Consider the following 15968-nt stretch of genomic DNA (forward strand, 5'->3'; position numbering starts at 1 on the left):
AACTTCTACTTATGAGGGACTCTAAAGGATGTAGTGTATCGTAGAAAACCAGCTACACTGGTGGCCCTTCAGAAAGAAGTTGAAACGGCATGGGCAGCAATCCCACTGGACACTTTGCCAACGTTGCCCAAGCAGTAGTTCGCCATAATAATAAGTGCCTCGATGCTAATGGTAACCACTCTGAGCATCTCGTGTAATTGTAGAAGTCAAAGGTAACTTGTATTCATCCCTTGATGTCTATATAAATTTAGTATTACAATTTTTATACAAGTTTTTCTTTTGCTGAAGTGTGTATACATTTTGTGACGAACTCTCTCTCTATATATATATATACTGTATATAATGTGAAAACCTATTCAAGATTACAAACCTATAGTGCATTTATCGCCACTCATAATAAAAGCACAACAAATTTGCTTTAGATACGAAACATGGTAGTAATTTTACAAGCAACTTCAAGGCTCTAATACAGGGTGTTTCAAAAAGAATGTCCCGATTTGAAAATTGTATATCTCTGCAACCACAAACCACAAATGAATGCGACTTGTACCATGTGTAATTGTGGTGAGTGAAACTTAGGCCTTACTTCATACTTGGTAATTTATTTTGTAACTGTACCACATTTTCATTATTAAATATAATTATTTGAAATCGGGTCATTCTTTTTGAAACACCCTGTATATTAGCAGAGTAATGGTTTATATAGTGGGCAACAAAAACTGTGTATCCACCTAAAGACTTTTGCAAAGATCCCTGCTCCAGTGGGATCTAAACCAATAGTCTGCTGGTTGGAGATCTAAAATCTACCCACTTTACTAACGAGCCTGACCATATATACATCTTTACACATGAAACAAAATATTATTTAGATTTTAAATGTATATACTTCACATTCCTATAGCGCAGCTGGCAACAATGTTTTCTGGGAAGATCTGGACTTGAATCATGTATAAAAAATATATAAATCATGTAAATGGGATGTTTACAACTAAAGTAAAATTAGATTTATTCATACATAGGGAAACAGGTTTACCTCCTAAAAACTCGGGGAATGGAGGGAATTGTTCTTATTAAAAAACTGGCTAGAAAATACATGAACTGGCAGATACACACCAGGTGTATCTGCCAGTTCATGTATTATAAATTTAACCAAAAATTTATAAGAAACTAAGTTATTACTTGGATCTAACAGGCCATAAAGTCTAATATATAAAGGAAAATGGAATGTGCAAGTTAATGAAGATACAAAGAGAAACAGGGGTAGAATTATCATCACTGTGACATTATAATGAGTTTCTTGTTCCACCTTCACCTATTCTCTTCATTTTTTATAACTTCTAGTTAACTGAAATATATCCTCAAATAAGGGACTTCAAAGTCATTCTCTTCTTTTTTCCCACAATCTTCTATATGTTTAATACTATTTATCTGATACCACTTATTTGGCACTTTGCTCACTTTTATTTCATATAAATTTCATCCCTCCCCCCCCTCTCTCTCTCTAATTTACTCCTAGTAATACTTAATACTCTCCAACAATACATTTCAAATCTCTTCCAATTTTATGCTGTAATAGGCTGTTTCACAATTATAAGAATGCCATCCATTTACCCAACCAAGATGGATGAGTCCCCTAATTAGAAGCTTTAGGCAAGCTCATGCAACCAGTTTGTGTTTTAAGGGATGAAAAACCCGAGTTTCCAGGAGGGGAAAAAACCTCTCCATTGCCTATGAGACTGACTAGCTCACCTTTAATCGAAAAACCCTGATCAAGGTTCTTTCCTTCATGTCATAGATGGGATTTGAATCCTGATCTTTCCAAACAAAATCTTCTCTCAAAACCAACTGGGCTATGAAGGCTCTATAAGAATACAATTTAAACAAATATATTTATAAATATTTTTCTTACATATTTGGTTATTTTGCCTATAATAAAAGCCCTCTTTTAATATTTTGTTTACTACAGCAAATTATTTATATTTCTAACTTATATCTTCTATTTTCTTTAACTGTTCTTCTGAGGAATATGAATGACTTTATTCATTCAACGTTCTTACCTCTAATCTATATCTATCTTATTCTGTTAATTTTATCTTCTCACAATTATTTATATTTTATTATCCATTTATACAAAGTCCATATCCAAATAATGTTAAATTAATATCAAGCACCTCCATAGCACAACTGGAAGAACAGCGGAACACTGCACCTTTCGGATGGAAAAGATCTGCATTCAATTCTTGTCATGATGGGAGGAACCTTTATATAGACATTTTCAACTGATGGCGAGTTACCGATCTCATATGGAGGTAGCGGTGTTTCTTTCTCCCAGAAACTTGGGTTTTTCATCCTGCATACAGACAAAATCAGCCATGAGAACACATGCATTTTACAGACAAAATACACTGTTGGTGGTGGTGGGCAGTAGCAGTAGTGTAATTGTGTTGTAATTAGAGAATTAAGTAGTAGGGGAGACAGCAAAATGTATATAGCTGAATGCCCTCCCACAATGAGTCCTTGGATGTGTCATGTTGTGATAGTCATAATAATAGTCTTGTCCATATTCAAGTAATATTCAACACCTCTTATTCTATATATATTATCCATTGTACATTCTTATCATCAACAAAATGTATCATCTGCATCCATACCTCACTTACATTTACTCTATTCCATCTTTTACTTTTTCACTGTAATAGCATGAAACCTTGTCTTACTTTTTTTTTTTTTACCTTTGCTTCATTTTCCTATATTCTTATCATTATTGGCATACAATTTCTTAATTAGGTAGGTCTGTCTTTCTAGATGAGTACATTTTTTCTTTTTTCCATTATTTCAAAAGCAGCAAGTTCTACTGTACATTATCGAATGCCTTTTAAAAATCTATAAAGACAATGTATATATATTTATTTACTTTTATTCTTCTGTTTATTATTATTCTTAATGCTAATATTGCTTTCCCAATACTGTATCCATTACAGAATCTAAAGAGTGGTTCACCTCTGAAACTGAAAGTCAACTACTTTAATGAATTACTGTATTTGCTGGCGTATAAAACGAACCGGCATGTAGGACGCACCCCCTTTTTTGTACACATATTTTAGGGAAAAAAACTTTATCACTGAATATTATAATGAATTTACAGTATTTCAAATATAAAGTAATAAGTAGGTCTACTTTCAACAAATACCTAATCTAACTAGGAAAGAGTACCCAACTTTTAATCATCAAAACCCAGAAATTCATCTCCAGAGCTAAATGAAGAGACACTTGAAACCTCTTCTAAATCAGAATCTGAGTCCTCATACAACAAATTTTCCTCTGTACCATCCAGTGCATTACTAATTCCACACTTCTTAGATGATTTAACCACTGTCTCAGCTTTCACAGCATCCCATGAAGCTTTGACCCACTCACAAACTTGCGAAATGTTAGGCCTCTTCCTTCTTCCTGATGGCATAGCCTCAAAATCTGAAGACTGCATCCAGCTGTTCCAATTCTCCTTCCTAAATCCCTTAAATAGTTTATTAATACAGACATCTAAAGGTTGAAGCTGACTAGTTAGACCTCTTGGAATTACAGCTAACTGAGTTTTCAATTCCTTGAGTTTATATTTTAAAACAGGAACAAGTTAAACATTTCAGCTACTTAGGCATGATTTTTACTGAAGATGGTAAATTAAATATAGAAATTGACAACAGAATCAGCAAAGCTGGTATGGTGGGAAGTCAATTGAATAAATTCATATGGAATAAGAGAGAAATTAGTCAGAACACTAAATTAGCTATATACAAGACAGTGTTCAAACTAGTTTTAACTTGTGGATCTGAGAGCTGGGTCAGAAGTAAAACACTTGACCAAAGACTAGAGACTGAAGATATGAGAGTCCCGAGAAAGATTATAGGTATGAACAGATGACATCAATGGCAATATCATATTAAAAATGAGGATATTAGGAAAGAACTTGACATTGTCAGCATCCAGGAATGCGTTAACAGAGCTAATCTCAGGTGGTATGGTCACTTAAACAGAATGGGCGAAGAAAGATTAGCAAATGTTCTCTGCCAGGTTGGGCAAAACGACCCAGAGGAAGACCAAGATATAGGTGGATTGATACTGTACAAAGTGCCTTAGACGATAGAAATATAAGATCTGATAATGTTGGAGTCTTGACAAGTAACAGACTGATTTGGAGGAAAATTGTAGATAGGATGTTAGTAATTTTTTTCATGTAGTACTATCATATCCTGTACACCCCTTGAGGGTATATCAGGATTTTGATGATGATGATGATATATATATAAAATTGATAAAAATAGAAAAAAATTCCTTACCTACCCACAGTACAAAATGAAATAAAGGTTCACAAATAAACTGCTACACAGAGGTGCAAAGGCATTACATCAATCAATAAATGATGCTTGCATTTGATATCATTAATATGACAACTAATTACTATTATACTGGAAACTATTCTTTACTTTTGAATGAATTAGAAATTGCTATGTGTATTTTGTCAATTTAATCATAAAGAAGCAAACCAGTGTCTGTTATACTAATCAATTTAATAAATTTATAGAGTTTGTGAACATATCAAGTATTCTTTTTTAAATACTCGAATAAATTCTTCTGAGGGCTACCTCTAAGCAGTTACTAGAGATCTGATATATTTTTTTTAATTTTATCATCATCATCAAATTCCTGCCATGTACCCTCAAGGGGTGTACAGGATATGATAGTACTACATGAAAAATTTACATCATTGCTAAATTCCTATCTACAATTTTCCTCCAAATCAGTCTGTTACTTGTCAAGACTCCAACATTATCAGATCTTATATTTCTATCATCTAAGGCACTTTGTACAGTATCAATCCACCTATATCTTGGTCTTCCTCTGGGTTTTGCTAATCTTTCTTCACCCATTCTATTTAAGTGACCATACCACCTGAGATTAGCTCTGCTAATGCATTCCTGGATGCTAACAATATCAAGTTCTTTCCTAATATCCTCGATTTTAATATGATATTGCCATTGATGCCATCTGTTCACGCCGCTAATCTTTCTCAGGACTCTCATATCTGCGGTCTCTAGTCTTTGGTCAAGTGTTTTACTTCTGACCCAGCTCTCAGATCCATAATTTAAAACTGGTTTGAGCACTGTCTTGTATACAGCTAATTTAGTGTTCTGACTAATTTCTTTCTTATTCCATATGAATTTATTCAATTGACTTCCTACCATACCAGCTTCGTTGATTCTGTTGTCTATTTCCATATTTAATTTCCATCTTCACTAAAAATCGTGCCTAAGTAGCTGAAATGTTTTACTTGTTCCACAGGTTCTCCATTCACGACACAGTTGACATTTTCAACAATTCTGCCTATTTTCATTGTCTTTGTCTTTTTATTACTGACCTTCATACCATATCTATTACAACAGTTATTCATTTTAGTCAAGGAATCTTGCAGACTCGTAGCAGATTTATTGCTAAGTATAACATCATCTGCATAAAGCAGACAGCTGACATTAAGATCTCCAATTTTGGTATCATGTTTAATACCACTTTTCTTCATAAAGTGATCCATATAAATAATGAATAACAGAGGGAATAATGTACATCCTTGTCTCGCACAGATTTAACATTAAACCATCTTTCTGTACCTCTTTCAATTCTAACTGCTGACTTACAACTCAAATAAAGACTAAGTATTGCTTGATATAATGCCCCATTGACACCATATAACTGCAGCGTATTGAATAGCTTCTCTCTTGGCACCTTGTCATATGCCTTTTCCAGATTGACAAAACTTAAATATAGATCTTTGTTATATTCCTATGTTTTCTCAACTGTTTGTCATAAAGATTAATTTTTAATTTTACAACTTTGAAAATCACTGTTCAATAGGATTCTTTTAAGAAATTATACATAAAAAATTACTGATATCCAAAATATTTTATTAAGAAATACTTAAAATAACTTATTCTATTCTACATAATAAATGTTTACAAAATTGCACTCACAATTTACTTCACTCCAAGAATTACTCCAAGCAGTAGTATTAGCTAACTTTGGTCCTTCTATGTCCATATTTGCCAACATTTGAGTTACTCTATTTACAACATCATCTTTAATTTCTTCTTTCATCTAGAGAGATAAAAAAAAAAAAAAAGTATAAATAAAAAGCAGTTTTTTCATTAAATATTACATTATGAATTTCTCTAAATTGGAATAAAAACCTATCAAAAAGAATGTACAAAAGAGCATTGATTTTACATGAAATAATAAAATGGGTTAACAACTGATATTTAATGCACTTTGACAGCATTCATAAATAATACTTTAAGAGTATAATACAATAATTAATACATCACATCTCCCTAGAACAAACTCAAAAGGGCCAAACCAAAGGACTATTCTGTTATAGCAGAAGGTTGAATAAACTCTGTTACCAACACTGGCCTGGTTTGCCGAGTAGTTAGTGTACCTGCTCTCCAACCAACCAACAGGTCATAGGTTCAAATCCCACTGCAGACATGGATGTTTGTGATTGTCTTACCTTATGCTGCTATAACCTTTGATGTGGTGCAGTATGACCTTTGCTGTATTTTTGCAATTAAAACCATAAATCATTATCATCTGTTACCAACAATCAACTCATAACAGTAATGTGTCAAAGGGACTAAGGTTGAGACTTTTCAATAGTTTGCTATAGAGAAAGATTTGGCATACTAGTGTTCGTTACAGTAAGGGAAATTCACTATAGCAAACAATTTGTATATCAAAATTATTATATTTCTATCTACTGTTTACAGCATAAAAGGTTTATAAGAAGATTACTGGTTTCTTTCCAGTATTTAAATTTATTATCTTAAAAGAATTCTTCAAATTATTAAAATATTCTGATTTATACATCCACTTATCTTAACCCCAAAAGTAAAACAAGAGATCTGTAACACAAAATATATTGTTTAATTAATATAAAAAATCATGAGACATTCTCTCTCTCTCACACATGCATGCATGAGCAAATTAAGTTTAACTTCAAATAAATAAGTTTCAAGTTGGACAAAGAAACAAAGCAAAAGCAGTTTATTAAACCTTTTATTGTCTATAAAATTTACTTCCTGCTACCACCATACGTACATACATTCAGTTCAATGAGAACTCCTTGCTTTAATTCAAAACTAGCATCCATTTTTAAAAAGGAATCTCTTTTCAAAAAAGATAAACATGTCCTACCTTAGCAGGCTTTAGTATAAAAGTTTTACCATAAATTTACCTTGTTTCAGAAAACATCCGTAAAGAAACAATTTTGGAATGACTTGAAAATTTGTTTAAAGCAATTCTTCCACTATGAACTGTTCCTAAGTGCTGTCTCCAGAATACTATTTTTTCCTTGTCTCCAGTATATGGTACTACAGAGAATCTTAAACTATGCAAATCTTACATGAACAAACATTATATAGTAAACTATAAATTTCTCTCTTAAAAAAACTTATATTGTTCTATCTTCAATCTATAATATATATATATATATATATATATATATATATACTAGCAACAACTTATGGATAACAATAACAGTCCAATTACTAAAGGTAAATAACTTTTTCCCAAACTATATTACACAATCTATCCTTTAAAACAGTGGGTCTTAACCTTTTTAGTGATCGGCACCCCCTTGAATCTAAAAATAAGTTCTCGCACCCTCTTGAAAAATGTGTTTCTATTTCTTTATTTAGGAAATTACATCTGTTGCAAGATAATTTATTTATTGAAAAATAAACACATATTTACATATACATACAAAACAATATCTCAATTTTTAATGGCTATGTTGTTGTTGTTTATTCATAATAATACTTTTGAAGCGAGGCTCCTTTTTTGAAAGAGCCATGCGTAAGTCATCACTTGCATTTAAACGATTTCTGGCTTTTGTTTTTATGTGCAAAAGTGATGAAAATCCCATTTCACACAGGTAGGCGGTGGCAAATGGTAAAAGTGTCTGCAATGCTGCTTTTGCTAGTTGTGGATAAGGTTCTAGCTGTGTACACCAGAATTGTTCTAAGTCCAGTTTTTCAAATTCCATTTGAATACCTGCATTGGCTCGTATTTCAATAAGATCATCTTTTATTAAATAGCTGTTGTCCATCGAATCTGGGTCAAATAGAAATGGATCCAGTATCCATCTCTGAACTTTGCTAATATTTCCCGTGGTTAAGTATCCATGAAATGATTCACTCAATTGTTGAAGGTGTATTGCATTTTCAGGTATAATTATTATTTTCTCATTTTCCAGAACGATTGAATCAAGTAAAGGAAAGTTTGCAAAATTCCCATTTTCAACTTGATGTTTCCAAATTTTTAGGAAACCTCTCTCGCACCCCAGGTTAAGAACCACTGCTTTAAAACAATATTTCAGAAGCCTTCTTTATATTTATATTTGCTGGTGGTCATTCCATTTGAAAAAAAAAAAAATCTTTCAGATAAATCTATTGGAATAGAGTCCAATATCTATTTACATTTTCACTTCCCCCTCTCTCAAACATAAATAAACATATATATACAATAAACAATATAAACAAACCAAGAGGACAGCATGACTAACTACTTCATGGTAACCTTTACAAGATAATGCCTTAACATCAGACCCACAACAGACCTACAGTGTAGCTACACTATATAGATCTCCATTTGACCACAAAAGCTTAGGCTTTTAACACTTTCCTAACACATCACAACAACAAGCATCACAAGATCTAGTTCACCTTGGAAAAAGGAAAAAAAAAAAAAAAAAAAAATGCCAGTCTTCCCTACATGTGTATATACCAACCTGATAGATCCTTAGTATTCTCAGTTTAGAGAAAACCCATACACAGATATAGATACATTCACCAACAGCTACACCACCCCCTCCTCCTTACAGCATGGAATCATTAAAACCCTGTACAACAGCAAAATTCATTTCTTACAATAATAATAATACTCTCACCAATGAACTTGAACACAACCACAACACGTTATTAGCCAATGGCTACAATCTCCCATCAAATCCACAGAATATAAAAACCCTAAAACCACATTGAGTCAAGGAAAAGAAGAAAGCATATGAGAAGTTCTTGGCGAGTAGGTCAGCTTGTGCTCTTAGAGAATATGGAGGAAAATGTAAGAAAAAGAAGCATTGTGTAAAAATAGCTAAACAAAAGTCATGGTAAGACTTTGGTAAGAACATAGAAAATAAATATCAGGACATTAGCAAAATATTCTAGGGACTATTGAAAAAGCTTAGAAATAGAGGAAAATTTACTGTAAAAGAAATCAAATGTTAAAGGCAACATGAAAACTAAAGATAGAGATATTCTAGATGTCTGGAATAATCACTTTGAAAGACTGCTAAATGAAACAAGCTGTGTCAGCACAGTGGTAGAAAATTCCCAACAGGAATGCAGCCAGAATACATATCCATACTTAAAGTAGGAAAAAACAGTCACCAAAAACCTCAAATGTAGAAAGGCAGCTGGAGTAAATGAAATTCGACCATAAATGCTCAAATTTGGAAATAAAAAGTTTTACAGTAGCTGCATTGTATAATTCAGGAACGCCTGGTCAGAGGACCAAATTTCAAATGGCTGGAGCAGAGCTCTCATAGTACCTATCCATGAAAAGGGAAATAAAACTGAATGTGAGAATTACTGCGGTATTTCCCTACTCAGTGCTCCTAGTAAGATTTATGCAAGTATACTTGAGAAACAACTAAGAACAGTTGTGGAAGGAAAGTAATATTTCCTGTGGTTAGTCTGAAAAGCTATTAGAAAATTTGGCTGTTCCATTTAAAGTAATTTGAGTTGAGGTAACATTTCAATAGCTCAGACATCAGGAGGAAACAAATCATCAATGAGCTTAGAACTTCATCTACAGTGAACAATGTCCAGACTGGCAAGGATGTCTGATGACATGATGGAAATATTAGAGAGTTTCTGGACAAAATGTGAAGAATTCTTTATGAAAGAGTCTGAATGTTAGATTAGTTCTTTAACATAGCAGAAAGGTGCCTAGGTAAAAATGTGTAGGCAAATTTATTCCATCCACTATTAGTCATAAGAGAATACCAGCTTTGTGAATTTTCGGACCTCCATATACCTTGGGGTTAAAGGTCGAATGGATTTTAGCCTCTTTTTTTTTTTTTTTTTTAATCTACTGGCCAAGTAAGTATGTTTTAGAAGAGTTCACTGGTTTTCTTGGTGATTAGGATCATGATTTAGGAGAGCATAAGTAGAGGAGTCTGAAAGAAGAAACAAAATCTCTGACTTGTAGTCAGATATGTCCATCCATGATAACTGAAACACTATCAGAATTCCCTCCTCTTGTGGCCTTTCACTATAAGTCAGACTTCAAGAAGTTTTGAGATAAGAAAAAAAAAAAAGAGTATTTTCGAGATGCTGCTCAACAAAGAAGACAACTCTGGCCTAGCTTATCGCTATTCCGATATACATCATGATACTGACTGGAACAAAAGCCTTACATCTTACTTAGAAGACAACTTCATCTCTCATCAGATAAAATGGTAATTTTTTTCACAATACCCTAAATAAGAACCAAGGACTGATCCTGTGTGATGTTTGGAAATCTCTCATTAGATCCATTCAGACACCAGATTCCAACTTACCTGTAAAGAATGCTGGATAGCAGTTGACTCATGCTACCTCCCACATACTCCTTGTGTTTCAATTATTCATATTGTAATGGTTCATACAAGCTTAGCTTTTAGTCTTTTTAGTTTTCTAACCAGAGGCGAATATTCCAGGTGTGTGGTGCTCATCTACGAAATATCAGTATCACCAATATTATATTTTTGCATTTATTCTCGTTAAAGACTCTCCTAATTGTTTGCAGAATTCACATCATTCCTAAAATTAAATACAATATATTAATGTTTCATTGCTCACTTCATGAGGACAATGAAGCATTAGTACTTCATGAAGAGGACACTTTTCGAAAATATATACACCTCTGAGCCCTTTGAAAAGATGTAAGGAGGATGTAGCGGGTCAAATTCTTAGCATTCTAGTATTTTTAAACTGCTCAGAAGGCAAGGCTGGGTGAGTTCAGAGACAATAGCACCTAGCGGCTGTGAATGGTTATTGTATCAACCTATCTGACTGAACATTGTCATTTGTCATAAATTGCTGTTTTTGTTTTCTGAGTTTCATCTGTTTTGCATGCATGAAGTGTGAACTGACGTGGTAGCAAGTTTTTATATATAATGTAGACATAGACAAGTTTTTTAATATATAATTTTCCATAAATAAATAATTTTTCTACCCATATTTACAATGGGAAAATGTGTTGACAATCTACTGAATGTCCTGTTTTCTGCCAGAACTTTTGTGGATTGTATGACTGTACTTGAAGGAAGCCTTGTCCTCCTCTTCCAAATTTACAGGGCATACACAAAGTTGCAAAAACTGAGTACATGAGACACTTTTCTATTTCACAATACAGTACAGTAGAATGGTTAACTGGATGCAAAGTGCAGTCAAGACTTTTTTTGTTGGCCTTGTTTATTATTCTCCTGAGAGAAAGACATTTGGAATAAGCATCGACATTCTGACCTTAACCATTTAACTGCAGCAGTGCAAAAACATGAACACTCCCAATCACATGTTCAATCATTTTTAAATCTAAAAATGTTTAGAAAACAAAGAATTGACACTCTCCTAACAAAGAAAAATTGAAGTTACTCATCATAAGAAACAGGTAAAGAAAATTGAGAAATTTTAAAAAAGATTAATTAATGCTGTATGCTATTTGGCTAAGCAAGAGCTTCCTTTCGAGGTCATGATGAAGATTCAGATAATCAAGGAAATTATATAGAATTTTTAAATGTCCTCCATGAGTATGATCCTCTTTTAGACATTTAAAGACTTTTAGCTTTAGCTATAGTTCATTTGGCTTTAAGCTTTCCATATTTAAAATTATATTACTACTCTTGTTTGAACCTGGGTGTCTGTCATGAGAATTACAGAGGTATTTCCCTATTAAGTGTTCCTGGCAAATCTATGCAAATATGCTTGAGAAACGATTGAGAAGAATTGTGGAAGAAAAGCTGGGTTAAGAACAAGCTGGATTCAGGCCAAATAGAGGCTGTCAGGATCAGATCTTCACTTTACGACAAATAGTCAAGAAAGCATGGGAATATAACAAAGATCTGTATTTAAGTTTTGTCAATTTGGAAAAGGCATATGACAAGGTGCCAAGAGAGAAGCTATTCAATACGCTGCAGTTATATGGTGTCAATAGAGCATTATATCAAGCAATACTTAAGTCTTTATTTGAGTTGTAAGTCAGCAGTTAGAAGGAAGGAAGTACAGGAAGATGGTTTAATGTTAAATCTGGTGTGAGACAAGGATGTACATTTATCCCCTCCGTTATTCATTATCTATATGGATCACATTATGAAGGAAAGTGGTATTAAACATGATATCAGAATTGGAGATATTAATGTTAGCTCTTTGCTTTATGTGGACGATGTTATACTTCTAAATAAATCCGCTACAAATTTGCAAGATTCTTTGGCTAAATTGAATGATTGTTGTAATAGATATGGTATGAAGGACAGCATTAAAAAGACAGAGACAATGAAAATAGGCAGAATCATTGAAAATGTCAACTGTGTTGTGAATGGAGAACCTGTGGAACAAGTAAAACATTTCAGCTACTTAGGTACGATTTTTAGTGAAGATAGTAAATTCAATATAGAAATAGATAACAGAATCAGCAAAGCTGGTATGGTGGGAAGTCAATTGAATAAATTCATGTGGAATAAGAGAGAAATTAGTCAGAATACTAAATTAGCTGTATACCAGACAGTGTTCAAACCAGTTTTAACTTATGGATCTGAGAGCTGGGTCAGAAGTAAAACACATGACCAAAGACTAGAGACCGCAGATATGAGAGTCCTGAGAAAGATTAGAGGCATGAACAGATGGCATCAATGGCAATATCATATTAAAAACGAGGATTATTAGGAAAGAACTTCACATTGTCAGCATCCAGGAATACGTTAGCAGAGCATATCTCAGGTGTGTTATGATAAGTTTCACGGTATAAAAAGAACACAGATGGTTAAGCAAATAACTATTTATTAACTTAAAAGCTAATATTTCGCTGGTAATATATCCAGCATCTTCAGAGCACACAACACAAAGTTTGTTACAAAGGCAAGACAACCACAATCCAGTGTAACAGTGGGGACAGTATAAGTGATTGCAGCATGCAACACAAGACTAAAGTCCTAATATGGCGCCATCTAGGTTAAAAAAAAAAAAAAAAAAAAAAAAAAAATCAACGTTTTGAAATGGTAGTCTAAATGATAAAAAATAAAAGTAATAAATATTAATTTGATCTTAGGATGACTGTCTCCCAGATCTTTGGTAGATTTATACAGCCATACTTGTTAAGCTTTAGGGTATGTTTCAAGGCTTCTGTTGATTCCAGGAACAACCTCTCTGAATTGTAGAAGCTTCTGTGCATTACTTTTGTTTCTGTCCAATTGATCCTGTGTGTAGGGGTATCCAAAGCATGGTCTGCCAGACCCGACTTACCATAGCAAAAGTGTCGGATATATTTTTTGTGTTCACTGAGGCGGATGTCCACATTTCTTCCTGTCTGTCCGTAGTAGGCTTGATGGCAAGAACAGGGCACTTCATAGACACCAGGATGTGATAAAGGAGTGCATTTGTCCTTAGGTGAACGGATGAGAGTTGCTAATTTTTTATAAGGTTTAAATACTGTGCGTAATTGGTGTTTGTTAAGTACCCTAGATATCTTTTCAGATGTGCCTTTAATGTATGGGATGGTGATTGTTTTGTTGTAGTCTTCTGTGGTAGATAGAGGGGATTTATGGGTAGCATTTAGTATGTTATCTATTTTACGGGGATTATAACCATTGTTTAAGAAGGTTTGACGTAGGTGAGAAATTTCAGCAGTGAGAGCAATGTCATTGGAACAGATTGCTCTAGCTCTATGGGTTAGTGTTTTTAAGATACCATATTGTTGAGAAGGGTGGTGGTGTGATTGTTTGTGTAAGTATCTCCCTGTATGTGTGGGTTTTCTGTAAACAGAAAATGATAAGGAACCTTCTGGAAGACGTGTGATCAGTGTGTCCAAGAAAGGCAGGCAGTCATTGGCTTCTAGTTCCATTGTAAAGTGGATTTTAGGATGCTGGCTATTTAGATGCGCTAAAAATGTATTCAATGTGTCTGGGCCATGTGGCCAAATGGCAAACACATCGTCAACATAGCGTAGCCAGAGGCTAGGTTTGAGAGTGGCTGTGTTGATAGCTAATTTTTCCAGATGTTCTATGTAGAAGTTGGCTAAGGGGGGGAAAAGGGGTGAACCCATAGCTGTCCCATCGAACTGTTTGTATATTTTCCCTTTCCATGTAAAATAACCTGCCTGTACTGTGAATTTAAATAGCTGGTATATATCTGGGGGAAATTGTGAATTTAGTAAGTTAAGTGTTTCAATCAGTGGTACATTAGTGAATAATGAGGTGATATCAAAACTCAACATTAGGTCTGAACTATTTAAGGTGTGGTTTTCTAAAATACTTTTTTAGGTGGGTAGAATTTTTAACAACAGAGGGAGAATTGTTTGTGTAAGTGGTTAGTAATTTTGCTAAATGTTTGGCTAGTTTATATGTAGGACTGTTTATACTATCTACAATAGGACGTAAAGGTGTACCTTGTTTGTGTATTTTTGGAGCACCATATATTCTGGGTGCTTTAACGTGTATGGGTTTAAGTTTTTTGACAATTTCTTTAGGCCAGGAAGTGATTTTGTTCAGTAACTTGCTCTTTTGTGAGTTGGTGGGATCTCGATCTATGATTTGATATGTAGACCGGTCTTGGAGCAGTGTATGCATTTTGCTTTCATATTCTGTTGTATCCATAACTACAGTGGCGTTTCCTTTGTCCGATTTGGTTATTGTAATGTGGTTATTATTGAGTAGTTCTTTTAGGGCTATTATTTCTTTATCCTTATCCATTCTTAGCCATTATTGATAAATATCCTTATCCATTCTAAGCCTCCCAAAAATAATATCCCGCATAAAGAAATAATAGCCCTAAAAGAACTACGCAATAATAACCACATTACAATAACCAAATCAGACAAAGGAAACGCCACTGTAGTTATGGATACAACAGAATATGAAAGCAAAATGCATACACTGCTCCAAGACCGGTCTACATATCAAATCATAGATCGAGATCCCACCAACTCACAAAAGAGCAAGTTACTGAACAAAATCACTTCCTGGCCTAAAGAAATTGTCAAAAAACTTAAATCCATATACGTTAAAGCACCCAGAATATATGGTGCTCCAAAAATACACAAACAAGGTACACCTTTACGTCCTATTGTAGATAGTATAAACAGTCCTACATATAAACTAGCCAAACATTTAGCAAAATTACTAACCACTTACACAAACAATTCTCCCTCTGTTGTTAAAAATTCTACCCACCTAAAAAAGTATTTTAGAAAACCACACCTTAAATAGTTCAGACCTAATGGTGAGTTTTGATATCACCTCATTATTCACTAATGTACCACTGATTGAAACACTTAACTTACTAAATTCACAATTTCCCCCAGATATATACCAGCTATTTAAATTCACAGTACAGGCAGGCTATTTTACATGGAAAGGGAAAATATACAAACAGTTCGATGGGACAGCTATGGGTTCACCCCTTAGCCAACTTCTACATAGAACATCTGGAAAAATTAGCTATCAACACAGCCACTCTCAAACCTAGCCTCTGGCTACGCTATGTTGACGATGTGTTTGCCATTTGGCCACATGGCCCAGACACATTGAATACATTTTTAGCGCATCTAAATAGCCAGCATCCTAAAATCCACTTTACAATGGAACTAGAAGCCAATGACTGCCTACCTTT

At 33.9% G+C, this 15968-nt stretch overlaps 1 protein-coding gene across 4 annotated transcripts in view; it reads right to left on the reverse strand.

The window, feature by feature from the left end:
• The window catches only part of LOC150104970 (uncharacterized), a 336174-nt gene that overhangs the window by 250265 nt on the left and 69941 nt on the right, over positions 1-15968 (reverse strand). For all 4 annotated transcript variants that reach the window (XM_090396080.1, XM_090396079.1, XM_090396081.1 and 1 more), the window contains exon 5: positions 6021-6144. In XM_090396080.1, the coding sequence (XP_090252206.1) occupies positions 6021-6144 (124 nt within the window). The remainder of the gene's footprint in view (positions 1-6020; positions 6145-15968) is intronic.

The sequence above is a fragment of the Typopeltis vanoorti genome, chromosome 7 (assembly GCF_054136105.1).
Source record: "Typopeltis vanoorti isolate ZY-2024b chromosome 7, IOZ_Tvanoo_1.0, whole genome shotgun sequence".
In the NCBI taxonomy this organism is placed as follows: domain Eukaryota; kingdom Metazoa; phylum Arthropoda; class Arachnida; order Uropygi; family Thelyphonidae; genus Typopeltis; species Typopeltis vanoorti.